This window comes from Oncorhynchus gorbuscha, linkage group LG03 (genome assembly GCF_021184085.1).
Source record: "Oncorhynchus gorbuscha isolate QuinsamMale2020 ecotype Even-year linkage group LG03, OgorEven_v1.0, whole genome shotgun sequence".
In the NCBI taxonomy this organism is placed as follows: domain Eukaryota; kingdom Metazoa; phylum Chordata; class Actinopteri; order Salmoniformes; family Salmonidae; genus Oncorhynchus; species Oncorhynchus gorbuscha.
The window spans coordinates 92,216,297-92,233,988 of record NC_060175.1 but is presented as its reverse complement, the minus strand read 5'-3'; the positions used below and the strand labels follow the sequence as shown (position 1 = coordinate 92,233,988).

Below are 17,692 nucleotides of genomic sequence, written 5' to 3'. Positions count from 1 at the left end.
TCCACTTCAATTGGAGTAGATGAAGGGGAGGAGACAGAATAAAAAAGGATTTGAAAGATTTGAGACAATTGAGACATGGATTGTGTATGTGTGCCAGTCAGAGGGTAAATGGGCAAGACAAAATATGCAAGTGTCTTTGAACGGGGTATGGTAGTAGGTGCCAGGCGCACCGGTTTGTGTCAAGAACTGCAACACTGCTGAGTTTTCCATGCTAAACAGTTTCATGTGTGTATCAAGAATAGTCCACCACCCAAAGGACATCCAGGAAACTTGACACAACTTTGGGAAGCATTGGAGTCAACAGGGGCCAGCATTCTCCTGAAAAGATGTGGACACTTTGTAGAACACATGCCCCACCGAATGGGAGGTGTGGGGGGGGGGGTGCAACTCAATATTAGGAAACTATTCTTAATTTGTTGTACACTGAGTATATATACAGTGGAAGTTGGAAGTTTACAAACACTTTAGCCAAAAAAAAGTAAACTCCTAATATTTAATCCTAGAACATTTCCCTGTCTTAGGTCAGTTAGGATCACCACTTTATTTTAAGAATGTGAAATGTCAAAATATTAGTAACTATTTTGCCACAACTTTGGAAGTATGCTTGGGGTCATTGTCCATTTGGAAGACCCATTTGTGACCAACCTTTAACTTTCTAACTTCCTTGAGATGTTGCTTCACTCTATCCACATAATTTTCCTACCTCATGATGCCATCTATTTTGTGAAGGGCACCAGTCCCTCCTGCAGCAAAGCACCCCCACAGCATGATGCTGCCACCCCCGTGCTTCATGGTTGGGATGGTGTTCTTCGGCTTGCAAGCCTCCCCCTTTTTCCACCAAACATAACGATGGTCATTATGGCCAAACTGTTCTATTTTTGTTTCATCAGACCAGAGGACATTTCTCCAAAAAGTACCATCTTTATCCCCATGTGCAGTTGCAAACCGTAGTCTGGAAGTTTAATGGCGGTTTTGGAGCAGTGGCTTCTTCCTTGCTGAGCGGCCTTTCAGGTTATGTCGACACACGACTCGTTTTTACTGTGGATATAGATACTTTTGTACCTGTTTCCTCCAGCATCTTCACAAGGTCCTGCTGTTATTCTGGGATTGATTTGCACTTTTCGCACCAAAGTACGTTCATCTCTAGGAGACAGAATTCAACTCCTTCCTGAGCGGTGTGATGGCTGCGTGGTCCAACGGTGTTTATGCTTGTGTACTATTCTTTGTAGAGATGAACGTGGTACCTTTAGGCGTTTGGAAATTGCTGCTAAGGATGAACCAGACTCGTGGAGGTCTACAATTGTTTTCTGAGGTCTTGGCTGATTTATTTTTATTTTCCCATGATGTCAATCAAAGAGGCACTGAGTTTGAAGGTCGGCCTTGAAATACATCCACATGTACATCTCCAATTGACTAATATTATGTAATTTAGCCTACCATAACCTTCTAATGCCATGACATCCTTTTCTGGAATTTTCCAAGCTGTTTAAAGGCACAGTCAACTTAGTGTATGTAAATTTCTGACCCACTGGAATTGTGATACAGTGAATTATAAGTGAAATAATCTGTCTGTAAACAATTGTTGGAAGAATTACTTGTGTCATGCACGTAGTAGATGTCCTAACCGACTTACCAAAACTATAGTTTGTTGACAAGAAATTTGTGGAGTGTTTGAAAAACAATTTTTAATGACTCCAAGTTTTAATGACTGTTTTGAGGGTGCTTTGCTGCAGGAGGGACTGGTGCACTTCACAAAATAGGTGGCGTCATGAGGAAGAAAAAGTATGTGGATAAAGTGAAGCAACATCTCAAGACATCAGTCAGGAAGTTAAAGCTTGGTCGCAAATGGTTCTTCCAAATGGACAATGACCCCAAGCATACTTACACAGTTGTGGCAAAATAGCTTAAGGACAACAAAGTCAAGGTATTGGAGTGGCCATTATAAAGCCCTGACCTCAATCCTATAGAAAATGTATGGGCAGAAGTGAAAAAGCATGTGCGAGCAAGGAGGCCTACAAACCTGAGCCAGTTATACCAGCTCTGTCAGGAGGAATGGGCCAAAATTCACCCAACTTATTGTGGGAAGCTTGTGGAAGGCTACCTAAAACGTTTGACCCAAGTTAAACTATTTAAAGGCAATGCTACCAAATAGTAATTGAGTGTATGTAAACTTCTGACCCACTGGGAATGTGATGAAATAAATAAAAGCTGAAATAAGCTATTCTCTCTACTATTATTCTGACATTTCACATTCTTAAAATAAAGGGGTGATCTTAACTGACCCAAAACAGGGATTTTTTTTGTTAAAATGTATTTGGATAAGGTGTATGTAAACTTCCGACTTCAACTGTATATATATATATATATTATTATATATATATATTATTATATTATTTATATTCCCGGACTCTGACATTGCTCTTTCTGATATTTTTTATAAATTTTTTATTTTGTGTATATTGTTTTGTATTGCTAGGTTTTATTGCTGCACTGTTGGAGTCATGAAAACCTGTGAAAACATCTGCAAATCTCTGCAACCGACCAATAAACTTTGATTTTAATTGATTGATTGAAAATTCTCTGCAACAAAAGAGTGATCATCTTTACATCTGTTGTAGCCTATAAGTGAGTGAATGGTTAGGATTGGGTTCAGTTTTCTGCTAGAAGCCTAAATGTGAATGAATGAAAGAAGCGAGTCAACCGTACTGGGATAGTTATCCAACCAGGACCCTTCAAATGGAACCTGATCAGATCTTTGAGACCTGTTACAGAACGGGATGGTCTGTCTTCTGAAGGAATCTTGCTCAAGCATAAACCAACTCCAATATGTCATGTACCCTCTTGCCATCTTAATATCTCATTGCATCTTCATATGGAATGTAACCTCAACCACCTTAAAGGCCCATCACAGTGAAAAACGTGATTTTCTGTGTTTTATATATATTTCCACACTATGAGGTTGGAATAATATTGTGAAATTTTGAAAATTATGGTATTGTCCTTTACGTGCAAGAACTATTTGAAAAGACTGTTTGAAATTTCTGCCTGTTTTTGATGGGATGGAGTTTTGGCCAGACTGGTGACATCACAAGGTGGTTAATTAGTTAATAGACCAACAAAAAAGAGAGTTTCAAACTCTCTGCCATAAAAGCTAGTTTCTGATAGTCCTAGCAAAATTCTTGCTTGAGAAATTGCTCTTTGTTAGGAAGCTGTTTTTGTTTATTTTTGACCATTTTATTTGAAAACAATCACAGTAAGAACTATATTGTTCCCGAAAAATGATTTGATATTGAGATAAACATTTCTGCATTGGACCTTTAAGTACAGTATGTTCCATGTAAACTTTTATTATGCAATTTACAGTTCCTTGAGAGAGAGAGAGAGAGAGAGAGAGAGAGAGAGAGAGAGAGAGAGAGAGAGAGAGAGAGATGTTTTCAGGAACACATTTACACTTAGCTGTGGTTTACAGGAGCTGCCAATAGCTCATTTCTCAGCAGCTACGGTGCAGTCAATCCCTGTCATTCTATTTGGAGCATGTAGGCCAGGCTAAATTCCTCCCAGGCCAAACTCTCAGCCAGCAGGGATAGCATGTTCCTCTCTCGCTTCTCCTAGGCTCTACTAACAAAACCAGATCTAGACTCTGTGGTCATTACTGTTGCTGAAAGGCATAAACATTGTCTGTACTGCAGAATATCAGGTTAGATACTTAACCTTTTTAACATATGCCAACATAGGCCTACTGTATGATTTGCCCAGAATGAGGTCAGTTAAGTAGCTTAACAGTTGGTATGAGGTCTGACACTTAGATACATAATGTATTGCTGTGTTATGGGAATTGTATTTTTGTTGGAGAATAATGGCAGAGGCCAAAGACACTGTAAGACTAACTGCCAAACTAACTGTCTGTCTCATTTAGAATTTGACCACAAAGTTTTATTCAAAGTATCCTGTTCCAATGCCCATTTCAGCCTTGCTAAGTTACTGCAGGTCTAAGTAAAAATGTGTTACAGCAAACCCCACAGTGGAAATGTCTAAACAATGTTGCCACTGCATGTAAAACCTGATACTATACAGTAGGCCTACACTCGTAGAAAAAAGGGTTCCAAAAGGGTTAATTGGCTATCCCTGTAGGAGAACCCTTTTTGGTTCCATGTAGAACTCTCTTTTGAAACAAAAAGATGTTCCAAAGGGTTCTCCTATGGGGATAGCCGAAGAAGCCTTTTTAGTTCTAGATCGCAATCTTTTTTTAAAGAACGTATGGAACAGGATACTTTGATAGATTTCCCTCTAGTGGTGTGGGGGCTGTGCTTTGGCAAAGTGGGTGGGGTTATATCCTTCCTGTTTGGCCCTGTCCGGGGGTGTCCTCGGATGGGACCACAGTGTCTCCTGACCCCTCCTGTCTCAGCCTCCAGTATTTATGCTGCAGTAGTTTATGTGTCGGGGGGCTAGGGTCAGTTTGTTTATCTGGAGTACTTCTCCTGTCCTATTCAGGTGTCCTGTGTGAATCTAAGTGTGCGTTCTCTAATTCTCTCCTTCTCTCTTTCTTTCTCTCTCTCGGAGGACCTGAGCCCTAGGACCATGCCCCAGGACTACCTGACATGATGACTCCTTGCTGTCCCCAGTCCACCTGGCCATGCTGCTGCTCCAGTTTCAACTGGCCTGGGCCCTAGGACCATGTCCCAGGACTACCTGACATGAGGACTCCTTGCTGTCCCCAGTCCACCTGACTGTGCTGCTGCTCCAGTTTCAACTGTTCTGCCTTATTATTATTTGACCATGCTGGTCATTTATGAACATTTGAACATCTTGGTCATGTTCTGTTATAATCTCTACCCGGCACAGCCAGAAGAGGACTGGCCACCCCACATATGCTCTCTCTAATTCTCTCTTTCTTTCTCTCTCTCGGAGGACCTGAGCCCTAGGACCGTGCCCCAGGACTACCTGACATGATGGCTCCTTGCTGTCCCCAGTCCACCTGACTGTGCTGCTGCTCCAGTTTCAACTGTTCTGCCTTATTATTATTTGACCATGCTGGTCATTTATGAACATTTGAACATCTTGGTCATGTTCTGTTATAATCTCTACCCGGCACAGCCAGAAGAGGACTGGCCACCCCACATAGCCCGGTTCCTCTCTAGGTTTCTTCCTAGGTTTTGGCCTTTCTAGGGAGTTTTTCCTAGCCACCGTGCTTTTACACCTGCATTGTTTGCTGTTTGGGGTTTTAGGCTGGGTTTCTGTACAGCACTTCGAGATATCAGCTGATGTACGAAGGGCTATATAAATAAATTTGATTTGACTTGATTTGATATGGATATAACATAAATAAGAACTGCAGGGGCAACAATGCCCAGCGGGCCCAGTGAACAAAGCTAAATAAAGTAATCCTTCTCACCCCCCTTAAAAGATTTAGATGCACTATTGTAAAGTGGCTGCTCCACTGGATTTCATAAGGTGAACGCACCAATTTGTAAGTCGCTCTGGATAAGAGCGTCTGCTAAATGACTTAAATGTAAATGTAATGTAAATGTAAAGCTGGTTAACATGACGTCAATACAACTAGTTTGCAACCAGGTTGCAATGGTGTAGTACTGATATCATTTCAATCAGTTTTGCTCGCCTGCTGGGAGGCTACATTACGTATTGATGACATTATCTAACCCATGACGCCTCTTCCCTTTAATACTCCACTGCATTAAGTTGTAATGAGATCAGATCAGGGACTGTCCATGTCTCATAGGTTGTCAGATGTCTAATTCCTTAGTCAGGTTAATGCCTCGTTGCCTTGGTAACCTCTTGAAGTACTGTCAACAAAGTCAGATATTTTCTGAATGAGAATGATTGCACCAGAGCAGAAAGACAGCGGAGAACATAGGGATGAGCTGTTTTGTCAGTTTATTTGCTACCTACAGGCTACAGACAGTGAGAGTGTATGTAATGATAGAGCCAGTTGATCTTTCCTCTTTATTTGCATTTCAAAAGGAACTGTGAACTCTGACTTCCAACTGCCACCTTGTGGTATAATTGAGCAACACCACACCATTGCCATATACAAATCAAGCAACATATATGTGCTGTACTATGGCCTCACAACATATATTGTTTTGATCAGTTCATCGTAACGGTTAACTATGGTAAACTGTTACTCTGTGATGAGCTTGTTCTTCAAAGGGACTGATATATTTAATGCTTTAGTGCCATGTCACCACCACAACACAGACTTGTGTGACTTTGTGATTCCTTCTCCCTACTGGCTGATATCCCAGGATATTTTAGATCCCTCTAAAGTAGTTGGCCTCGGACCATGTTCTACGCTAACTGCTGAGTAGCAGTGAAACAGCATGGCATCAATGAGCTAACATGTATCCCAAATGGCACCAAATTCCCTATGGACCCTGGTCAAAAGTATTGCATTATATAAGGAACCAGAGCCCTATGGACCCTGGTCAAAATTATTGCATTATTTAGGGAATCGGATGACATTTAGAGGTCCTCCCCTTCCATCGTCCCCTCCGCCTTCTGCTCCTTGGCAACAGTCAGGTGACCCCGCCGGAGTTCACTGAAGCAGGCGGCTGTGTTGCTCCTCTTGTCTCCCTCACTCACACTCGCTCCGCTGAACAGGGCCAGGGGGACTGTGCTGTGTTGCATGACTCTGTCTGTCTGGGCTCTGCCGAGTGCTGACATGACCACAGAACAGGAGAAGAATGAGCTCACGCAGACTCCTCTGCTCAAGATATGGGTGCCATGGTTGGGGATGGGAGGCTGCAAGCTAAGTCGCCGGAGAGGCTGTAAGTGTGAAGAACCCATTTCTGTCTAGTGCGCTCTTTCTCTTTTTCTGTTTCTTTTTTTCCTGTTTCCGTCTGTTTCTGTCTGTTTCTCGCTCTCTCTTTGCCTCTCTCTCTCTCTCAGTCTCTCTGTCTCGCTCCTTCTCTTCTCCTGTCTGTTTTCTCTGTCTCTTCTTTCCTCTCAACTTCCTAATTCATTCATTAGTAAATCAAATCAAATCAAATGTTATTTGTCACATACACATGGTTAGCAGATGTTAATGCGAGTGTAGCGAAATGCTTGTGTAGTATGGTCCTTCTGTAGCTCAGTTGGTAGAGCATGGCGCTTGTAATGCCAGGGTAGTGGGTTCGATCCCCGGGACCACCCATACGTAGAATGTATGCACACATGACTGTAAGTCGCTTTGGATAAAAGCGTCTGCTAAATGGCATATATTATTATTATATTATTAGTATAAGCCACTGGAAAGTTATCTTCAACAACAGGTGGATGAGTGCTCAAGTTTTGATCTTGTTGCCATGTTAAGACTATGATCGAATGTTTCCTAGTGTAAATCTTAGATCTGTTGAATGGCTTCCCTCCCTCCTCCTCCATGCCCCATGTGTGAGAATAAGATGAATCCTACTTTAACATTGTCCTGTGACCTGTAATATATGAATACTGTATACTGACGCTGCAGTCAGTCGTCATTCATATAGACTACCAGCTTCTATATCCTGCAATAAGTCCTGGTTCTCCTATATCCTCCCTCATACTACCTATTGTACTGTAACGCTCCTCTAAAGTCACAGTTAAGTGGAGTTGCTTCCTGACATGTGAAATGATATCTGGTGCCGTGTGCGGATACGCAGTTTGAACATTACTTTATTGAGAGGTCTGATGTAGCCTGTGGAGTGATTCTGTTCCACATGCTTTCACAGTTATTTTGTTTCTACGATGAAATCTCATGCTGAACAAGAGGTACTGCATGCTGGTACTGTCTGCAGTAGCACCCTTGTCCCAGTGTGTTGTCACCGATGTGACTGGCTGCATGGGATACTCTGTGGTTCTCAGGTTATATTCTGAAGTAGTCTTACACTCTTAAAGGAGTTGGCTAATTACTCTGGGATTATTATGCAGAACACATTACCTCTGGCGATCCTGTTGACAAGGTAAGTAAGACATAACATGGTAACAATGAGGGCTCAACCAATTCCTACCTGTTGGGAGATGACTCATTTGATAGGTGTGCCATGGTTAACAGATATTTGATCTCTCTGTCACCTGGTGTTCTCTCTCTTGAGGAGATGGTGAGGATTACCTCGGCAATTGGCGCGCGCGCGCACACACACACACACACACACACACACACACACACACACACACACACACACACACACACACACACACACACACACACACACACACACACACACTGTGTGTGTAAGTGTTTACTCTCACCAGTGATTTGTGCCTTGTTAAAAGTGTTCACAGAGAACCACTCTATTTACCTACCAGGCATGTACAGTAGATTCCTACGGTCTGTCTTGTTTTTCCCCAGCCTCCGTGCCCCAGCTCACCAACTCCCCCACTCTGATTGTGATGGTTGGACTGCCTGCCAGGGGGAAGACATACATATCCAAGAAGCTCTCCCGCTACCTCAACTGGATAGGGGTTCCAACAAAGGGTCAGTTCACACCCACACACTAAGTTAAATGACCTGAGGTGTGCTTGAGTACTCATACACGTCACTGAGGATTGGAGTTTATGGTCTTTCCCTTATCTATCCTATATCATCTATCATCAATCACCTATCGTCTAGTCTTCAACTTGGGCCAGTATCGCAGGGAAGCAGTACAGAGCTACAAGAACTTTGAGTTCTTCAGACCGGACAATGAAGAGGCCATGCAGATTCGCAGGTAAGAGATTCCTCAGGTTTGATGGGTTTCTCTATCTATGTGACGAAGCTATGGGTGGGGCTGCGTCTGAAATAGCACTCTTTTCCCCATAGCACTCTACTTTCCTACTACTTTCATTGTCAAAGTAGCAGTGCACTGTATAGGGAATAGGGTGACATTTCAGGTGCAGACTAGTGGTGGTTTGTGTAAAGTATTACGTAACAACTGACATGCTATGTCCTTTTGTGCTGTGAATTATCTTTCTGTGGTTAATCCAATGATTTCTCATTGCATTTGCTTTCTCAGGGCCTGTGCTACAAATGCCCTTGAAGATGTAGTTATCTACTTCTCAAAGGAACATGGACAAGTAGCCGTGAGTAAGAGGATAATTTAAAACTGCCCCTCTGAGCTGACTGTCAATCGGGCAAACACACCATACCTCTTACACATGACTGAGACTCAGGGTACTCAGGGTGGACAGGACATTGAACTTCAAACACACTGTACATGATAAACTGGATACTTCTAGGTCTCCATGGGTAAAACTATATTTTGACCGCTATGGATTTACAGATGAAATAAAGGTTAAAGAAATATACACTGTGCCAATGTTCCCTCTATGCTGCGGGTGCACAGTAGCCCCAAGACTGCTGCTCAGCTCCCCCTGGACTGCCAAGCAGACGAAATATCAGCCCACAGAGAGAAGTACGAGATTATTATTGAATTTCACTCAACTTTCTAGAGCAGTGGTCATCAAACTCGACTGATTGATCTCCAATGCATTCCTAATCGATCGACAAACATTTCTGTAAAAAAAAACAAAGATAAAGCCTTGTGTTCCTATTTTGTTTTGCCATTTTGAACAATTTCATGTGTCTGAAAGTACAAACTCTGCCTGTTGGCGGGACCAGAGAGCAAATCAAGTGCACTATAGGCCTACAATGGGCCAATCGGATGGCTCAGATAACGTGTCTGCAGTAACGTAGCAGGCATAACAGAAAGCTACAGCAAAAAATTGATACTGTAAGATTTCAAAACATTTAAAACCATGACTAGAAAGAGACTGTCAAATGAATATAGCAAAGAGCTGCTGTTTTACGAGTGAGTTCATGTTCATGTTCTTACTCAGCACTGTCAACACTTCGTATTCAACATTAAACGTGTGTTTTTCCTATTTCCACTCAGCGCTACAATAAGCACTGTAGCAGTAAGAAATGAGTAGGAAAGTATATATATATAGGCTTGCGTTGTTGTTATTATTAGCGGCTTGGGTCTTTTTAACATTGAGGAATATTTCTCTTAATCTGTCCATAAGAGTAACAACACATTTGTGGATGATGTGCGGTGCAACTCCAGTTTCACCATCAGCTGGAAGACAGTGTCCCTTTTGGTGAGTGTCAGTGGAGGAAAGGGAGAGCGGAGGGATGGACCCTAAATCTGCTGCTCTCTGCCTCAATTGAGACTAAAGATCAGATGCAGGCACCGTCAGCCCAGTAAAATATGTAAATGTTTGCTCACTCAGCTGTGCCTCACAAGTAATACAACAACGGATCTATTACGGGAATGATCATATAGCCTACCTCAATTTTTTTATATATATTTTTTTAAATGCCCGAACAACAATGCGGTGATAATACAGTTGAAGTCGGAAGTTTACATACACCTTAGCCAAATACATTTCAACTCAGTTTTTCACAATTCCTGACATTTAATCCTAGTAACAATACCCTGTCTTAGGTCAGTTAGGATCACCACTTTATTTTAAGAATGTGAAATGTCAGAATAATAGTTGAGAGAATAATTTATATAAGCTTTTATTTCTTTCATCACATTCCCAGTGGGTCAGAAGTTTACATACAGTACACTCAATTAGTATTTGGTAGCATTGCCTTTAAATTGTTTAACTTGGATCAAATGTTTCGGGTAGCCTTTCACAAGCTTCCTACAATAAGTTGAGTGAATTTTGGTCCATTCCTCCTGACAGAGCTGGTGTAACTGAGTCAGGTTTGTGGACCTCCTTGCTCGCACATGCTTTTTCAGTTCTGCCCACACATTTTCTATAGGATTGAGGTCAGGGCTTTGTAATGGCCACACCAAAACCTTGACTTTGTTGTCCATAAGCCATTTTGCCGCAACTTTGGAAGTATGCTTGGGGTCATTGTTCATTTGGAAGACCCATTTGCACCCAAGCTTAAACGGCCTGATTGATGTCTTGAGATGTTGCTTCAATCTTTCCACATAATTTTCCTCACTCATGATGCCATCTATTTTGTGAGGTGCACCCGTCCCTCCTGCAGCAAAGCACCACCACAACATGATGCTGCCACCCCCGTGCTTCACGGTTGGGATGGTTTTCTTCAGCTTGCAAGCCTTCCCCTTTTTCCCCCAAACATAATGATGGTCAATATGGCCAAACAGTTCTATTTTTGTTTCATCAGACCAGAGGACATTTCTCCAAAAGGTACTAGCTTTGTCCCCATGTGCAGTTGCAAACCGTAGTCTGGCTTTTTTATGGCGGTTTTGGAGCCGTGGCTTCCTCCCTGCTGAGCGGCCTTTCAGGTTATGTCGATATACGACTCGTTTTACTGTGGATATAGATACTTTTGTACCTGTTTCCTCCAGCATCTTCACAAGGTCCTTTGCTGGTGTTCCAGGATTGTTTGTACTTTTCCCACCAAAGTACGTTCATCTCTAGGAGACAGAATGCATCTCCTTCCTGAGTGTTATGACGGCTGTGTGGTCCCATGGTGTTTATACTTGCGTACTATTGTTTGTACAGATGAACGTGGTACCTTCAGGCATTTAGAAATTGCTCCCAAGGACGAACCAGACTTGTGGAGGTCTACACTTTTTTTCTGAGGTCTTGGCTGATTTCTTTTGATTTTCCCATGATGTCAAGCAAAGATGCACTGATTTTGAAGGTAGGCCTTGAAATAAATCTCAGGTACACCTCCAATTGACTACAATTATGTAAATTAGTCTATAAGAAGCTTCTAAAGCCATGACATAAGTATGTAAACTTCTATACATAAGTATGTAAACTTCTGACCCACTGGAATTGTGATACAGTGAATTATAAGTGAAATAAGTGAAATAATCTGTCTGTAAACAATTGTTGGAAAAATGACTAAAAAACTATAATTTCTCATCAAGAAATTTGTGGAGTGTTTGAAAAACACGTTTTAATGACTCCAACCTAAGTGTATGTAAATTCCGACTTCATCTGTATACGTGGTGATAATGTATTGGGCCTATAGCTTACTGCACAAACCTCATTGCTACAGTACTGTTTTTAATTGGTTAATGTTGCATAGGCTTACGTTTTTAAGCCCTGTTAAAAAAAACAGAGCGGTAGATCTTGGCTAGCATTTTGAAAAGATTGGTGACCACCGTTCTTCAGTTTTCCCTGTTAACACTATCCACGTTTCCCTTTAATGTGGCAATTGTGATTGAATCTATGCAATATTAGCCACTTTTAATGGTACATATCGAAACAAAACAAACTATGCAAGAGATTTTGTTGTTGGCAGAAAGGATCAGAGTAGGATTCTATTGCATTGACACGCACTACTCAGTCCGTACTCTACACAGACCGATCTGTGCAATTTACTTTGAACTGGACTGTGTTTACAGCATGAGGGATCTTGAGTAGATGCACTTGTTTTGAGATCAAAGTGAGAGCTGCATGTAGCAACGTGTGTACATTTTGTTCATATCCTTTGCTAGTCAACTAACATCAAGGCGGTGGCCCGTTCCTGTAGGTTCATGCTCTACAACATCCGCAGAGTACGACCCTGCCTCACACAGGAAGCGGCGCAGGTCCTAATCCAGGCACTTGTCATCTCCCGTCTGGATTACTGCAACTCGCTGTTGGCTGGGCTCCCTGCCTGTGCCATTAAACCCCTACAACTCATCCAGAACGCCGCAGCCCGTCTAGTGTTCAACCCTCCCAAGTTCTCTCACGTCACCCCGCTCCTCCGCTCTCTCCACTGGCTTCCAGTTGAAGCTCGCATCCGCTACAAGACCATGGTGCTTGCCTACGGAGCTGTGAGGGGAACGGCACCTCAGTACCTCCAGGCTCTGATCAGGCCCTACACCCAAACAAGGGCACTGCGTTCATCCACCTCTGGCCTGCTCGCCTCCCTACCACTGAGGAAGTACAGCTCCCGCTCAGCCCAGTCAAAACTGTTCGCTGCCCTGGCCCCCCAATGGTGGAACAAACTCCCTCACGACGCCAGGACAGCGGAGTCAATCACCACCTTCCGGAGACACCTGAAACCCCACCTCTTTAAGGAATACCTAGGATAGGATAAGTAATCCCTCTCACCCCCCTAAGTTTTAGATGCACTATTGTTAAGTGACTGTCCCACTGGATGTCATAAGGTGAATGCACCAATTTGTAAGTCGCTCTGGATAAGAGCGTCTGCTAAATGACTTAAATGTAAATGTTTGACTTAAATGTTAAATGTAGTTAGTGAGTTATTAGCCCAGTTATAGATAGGGAGTGATTGCTTCCTACAAGACCACAAAACATGTACATTTCCAGAAATCTATTTCAAACCTCTCAAGGAATGTAGGCCTAAATTGAACAGCACACATTGGCTGCTACTCTAGGCTGAATGATAGAACAGCTATTTCCATGTTAAACTGTTATGGGATGCATTTTCTCCATTGTTGTTGATGGTTGACCACCCAGCCTACATGGCCTACTTGGCCCCTGTTAAAACTGTAACTTAACACGGGTACAGGCTCAGTGTTCACAGTAAACTTTCACTGGAAGTTTTTTTACAAAGTTCAAGTTTGCGCTCAGCAGACCTGAAATTTGCCCAGTGCCAAAATAATTTTGAGGGAACATTGCACTGTGCCCACAGTGCCCACATTCTGCTACATTGACTGGAATGTATAGATGTAGGATCTTCATTTAAGCCAGTTTGCTAAACCAGGAAAATAATTCTGAAGCAACAGGAAATTTGCATTTTTATCTGGATTATAATTAATGGACCTTTTTGTAGGGGTTGATACTGTCATGTTTTGTCTTATATTGTCTTGTCATTATGCTTTCCCTTCTGTTCGTTTCCCCCTGCTGGTCTTATTAGGTTCGTTCCCTTTTTCTATCCCTCTCTCTCTCCCTCCCTCTCTCTCCTCTCTCTATCGTTCCGTTCCTGCTCCCAGCTGTTCCTCATTCTCCTACTCACTCATTTAGTCTTTCCACACCTGTTCCCTATCTTGTCCTCTGATTAGAGTCCCTATTTCTCCCCTTGTTTTCCGTTTCTGTCCTGTCGGATCCTTGTTTGATGTTCGCTGTGCTGTGTCATTGTCTCGCCCTGTTGTGTCTTGTCACCTTCAGATGCTGCGTGCGAGCAGGTGCCTTAGTCTGCTACGGTCGGTGCCTTCCCGAGGCAACCTACAGTTAATGGTCGAGTCTCCAGTCTGTCCTCGTCACTACGAGTGGATTTTAGTTTTTTATGTTTTGTTTTCTGCTCTGATTGTCCAGGAGTATTGCTTTTATCCTTTACTGGAATAAAGACTCTGTTTTCGCCAAGTCGCTTTTGGGTCCTCATTCACCTGCATAACAGAAGGATCCGACCAAGAATGGACCCAGCGACTATGGATTCTCTCTACTCTACTCTCGAGTTCCAGGGAGCGATGCTCGGCAGACACGAGCAGGAATTGTCTGCTGCTCGGCATGCCGTTGAGACCCTGGCCGCTCAGGTCTCCGACCTCTCAGGACAGTATCAGAGTCTTCGTCTCGTGCCACCAGCTACTTCCGGGTCTTCCGAGCCTCCGGAACCTAGGGTTAATAACCCACCATGTTATTCTGGGCAGCCCACTGAGTGCCACTCCTTTCTCACCCAGTGTGATATAGTGTTCTCTCTCCAACCCAACACATACGCAAGAGAGAGAGCTCGGATTGCCTACGTCATATCACTCCTTACTGGTCGGGCTCGGCAGTGGGGCACAGCTATCTGGGAGGCAAGCGCTGAGTGTACTAACGATTATCTGAACTTTAAAGAGGAGATGATAAGGATTTTTGATCGTTCAGTTTTTGGGAAAGAAGCTTCCTGGTCCCTGTCTTCCCTATGTCAAGGTAATCGATCCATAACGGATTACTCTATAGAGTTTCGCACTCTTGCTGCCTCCAGTAACTGGAACGAGCAGGCGTTGCTCGCTCGTTTTCTGGAGGGACTCCACGCTAAGGTTAAGGATGAGATTCTCTCTCGGGAGGTTCCATCCAGCGTGGATTCTTTGATTGAACTCGCTATTCGCATTGAACGACGGGTAGATCTTCGTCACCGAGCTCATAGAAGAGAGCTCGCGTCAACTGTGTCTCCCCTCTCTCCGACACTACCATCTTTCCCCACTGACTCAGGTGTTGAGCCCATGCAGCTGGGGGGTATTCGCATTTCGACTAAGGAGAGGGAACGGAGAATCACCAACCGCCTCTGTCTCTATTGCGGTTCCGCTGGTCATTTTGTCATTTCATGTCCAGTTAAAGGCCAGAGCTCATCAGTAAGCGGAGGGCGACTGATAAGCGCTACTAGACGGTCCTCTCCGTCAAGTACCTGTACTACCTTACCGGTCCATCTACGCTGGACCGGATCGGCAGCTTCCTGCAGTGCATTAATAGACTCTGGGGCGGAGGGCTGTTTTATGGACGAAGCCTGGGCTCGGGAACATGACATTCCTCTCAGACAGTTAGGGGAGCCCACGGTCATGTTTGCCTTGGATGGTAGTCCTCTCCCCAGTATATTATGTGAAACACTACCTTTAACCCTCACTGTATCTGGTAACCATAGTGAGACCATTTCTTTTTTGATTTTTTGTTCACCTTTTACACCTGTTGTTTTGGGTCATCCCTGGCTAGTGTGTCATAATCCTTCTTTTGATTGGTCTAGTAATTCTATCCTTTCCTGGAACGTTTCTTGTCATGTGAAGTGTTTAATGTCTCCTATTCCTCCTGTTTGTTCTGTCCCCTCTTCTCAGGAGGAACCTGGTGATTTGACAGGAGTGCCGGAGGAATATCATGATCTGCGCTCGGTCTTCAGTCGGTCCAGAGCCAACTCCCTTCCTCCTCACCGGTCGTATGATTGTTGTTCTGATCTCCTCAAGAAGCATGTTGCATCCGCTCCTATCCTTGTTGCACCTGACGTCACTAAACAGTTTATTGTTGAGGTTGATGCGTCGGGGGTGGGCGTGGGAGCCATTCTGTCCCAGCGCTCCGATACTGACGATGGGGTCCACCCTTGTGCGTATTTTTCTCATCGCCTGTCACCGTCGGAACGTAACTATGATGTGGCTAACCGCGAACTGCTCGCCATCCGTTTAGCCCTAGGCAAATGGCGACAGTGGTTGGAGGGGGCGACCGTTCCTTTTGTCGTTTGGACTGACCAAAGGAACCTTGAGTACATCAAATCAAATCAAATCAAATCAAATCAAATGTATTTATATAGCCCTTCGTACATCAGCTGATATCTCAAAGTGCTGTACAGAAACCCAGCCTAAAACCCCAAACAGCAAGCAATGCAGGTGTAGAAGCACGGTGGCTAGGAAAAACTCCCTAGAAAGGCCAAAACCTAGGAAGAAACCTAGAGAGGAACCAGGCTGTGGGGTGGCCAGTCCTCTTCTGGCTGTGCCGGGTGGAGATCACTAGGCCTACCACACAGAGGACCATGTGGTAAAGTTCTGAGTTCTCCAAAGGTTGACCATTGTTTTATGGCTTAAGCTTACCAGTAGCTGGTGCAACAATGTGGCAGTTGTACTTGACCCATTTATAAAGGTTGCTGAATATGGGACCATACCTCCACATTCTTGCAAATTAAAGAATAGGTCTTCATTGAGGCACAATTGGCATTAATCAAAACTTGAGTGTACCTGTAAAGCCAGCATGATGGCAACATGTTTGGATGTACTGTAGTTCTGACAGTGACATATGTGCCTAAATGATATAAGAACATAGCCCCGGGAATACATTCAGGGGTGATTTATCAGGGGATTGTGCAGCACCCCTACTTCCCGCCGCTATGTATAACAGCTTACCTGGTTGGGGTCGTATGCCCTGAAGACATGGCATGCCATCTCAGACCCGGGTTGTCGGGCTGGCTCCGGATAAGGTAGGCGAAATAAGTGAGGTCATTACTGTTGTGGATAAAACGTGAGATGAACTGCGCTTTATGCTCGAAGATGAAGACGGACGAGTTGGCGACATTGTTGGCGGGCACACATCGAATAAACGGCGGGGTGAGCACCAGTTGAACTTCTCTGGCCTGGACGGAACAAGTATCGCGTCCCGATTCGTTCTTCTCACTTTTCTTCCGGATCTCCGCCACCAACCACGGCAGCATGGGCAGGGTAGTACGCTTGTCCAAGGAGGACCAGCCGATGTACCAGAGAGCAAACTTTTGAATATCTGGCTTCGAGAGAGTACTCTCTTTATTCCCTTTGTCATCCCGACCCTCCATCTCCGTGTAATTATAGGACAATGGAGAGAATAAACTATTCAAACGCCTAATTGCTGATTTCAATTCTAGCAATTGATGCAGCCCTTAATCGATGAATAACATCGATAATCGATCAATTTTGTACATCCGTTCTGCCAAACGACTGAATGCGCGTCATGCTCGTTGGGCGTTGTTTTTCGCTCGTTTCGAGTTCGTTATTTCTTATTGCCCGGGTACTAAGAACACCAAGCCTCATGCTTTATCCCGTCTCTTTAGTTCTTCTGTGGCTTCTACCGATCCCGAGGGGATCCTTCCTGTTGGGCGTGTTGTCGGGTTGACAGTCTGGGGAATTGAAAGACAGGTTAAGCAAGCACTCACGCACACTGCGTCGCCGCGCGCTTGTCCTAGTAACCTTCTTTTCGTTCCTGTCTCTACTCGTCTGGCTGTTCGTCAGTGGGCGCACTCTGCCAAGTTAGCTGGCCACCCCGGCGTTCGGGGTACGCTTGCTTCTATTCGCCAGCGGTTTTGGTGGCCTACTCTGGAGCGTGACACGCGCCGTTTCGTGGCTGCGTGTTCGGACTGCTCGCAGAAGAA

At 44.0% G+C, this 17,692-nt stretch overlaps 1 protein-coding gene across 4 annotated transcripts in view; it reads left to right on the top strand.

Annotated features, from left to right (window-relative positions):
- LOC124032214 (6-phosphofructo-2-kinase/fructose-2,6-bisphosphatase-like) overlaps window positions 1–17,692 on the top strand; it is a 30,960-nt gene that overhangs the window by 1,260 nt on the left and 12,008 nt on the right. For 3 of the 4 annotated variants that reach the window (XR_006838223.1, XM_046344456.1, XM_046344454.1), the window contains exons 2-4: window positions 8,324–8,449; window positions 8,585–8,681; window positions 8,967–9,033. Coding sequence is in view for 3 of the 4 variants with exons in the window: in XM_046344456.1 (XP_046200412.1) it covers window positions 8,324–8,449; window positions 8,585–8,681; window positions 8,967–9,033 (290 nt within the window). In the remaining variant the exon portion in view is untranslated. Of the gene's footprint in view, window positions 1–5,492; window positions 6,786–8,323; window positions 8,450–8,584; window positions 8,682–8,966; window positions 9,034–17,692 lie in introns of those variants that run through there. The other variant, XM_046344455.1, reaches the window with a different exon arrangement.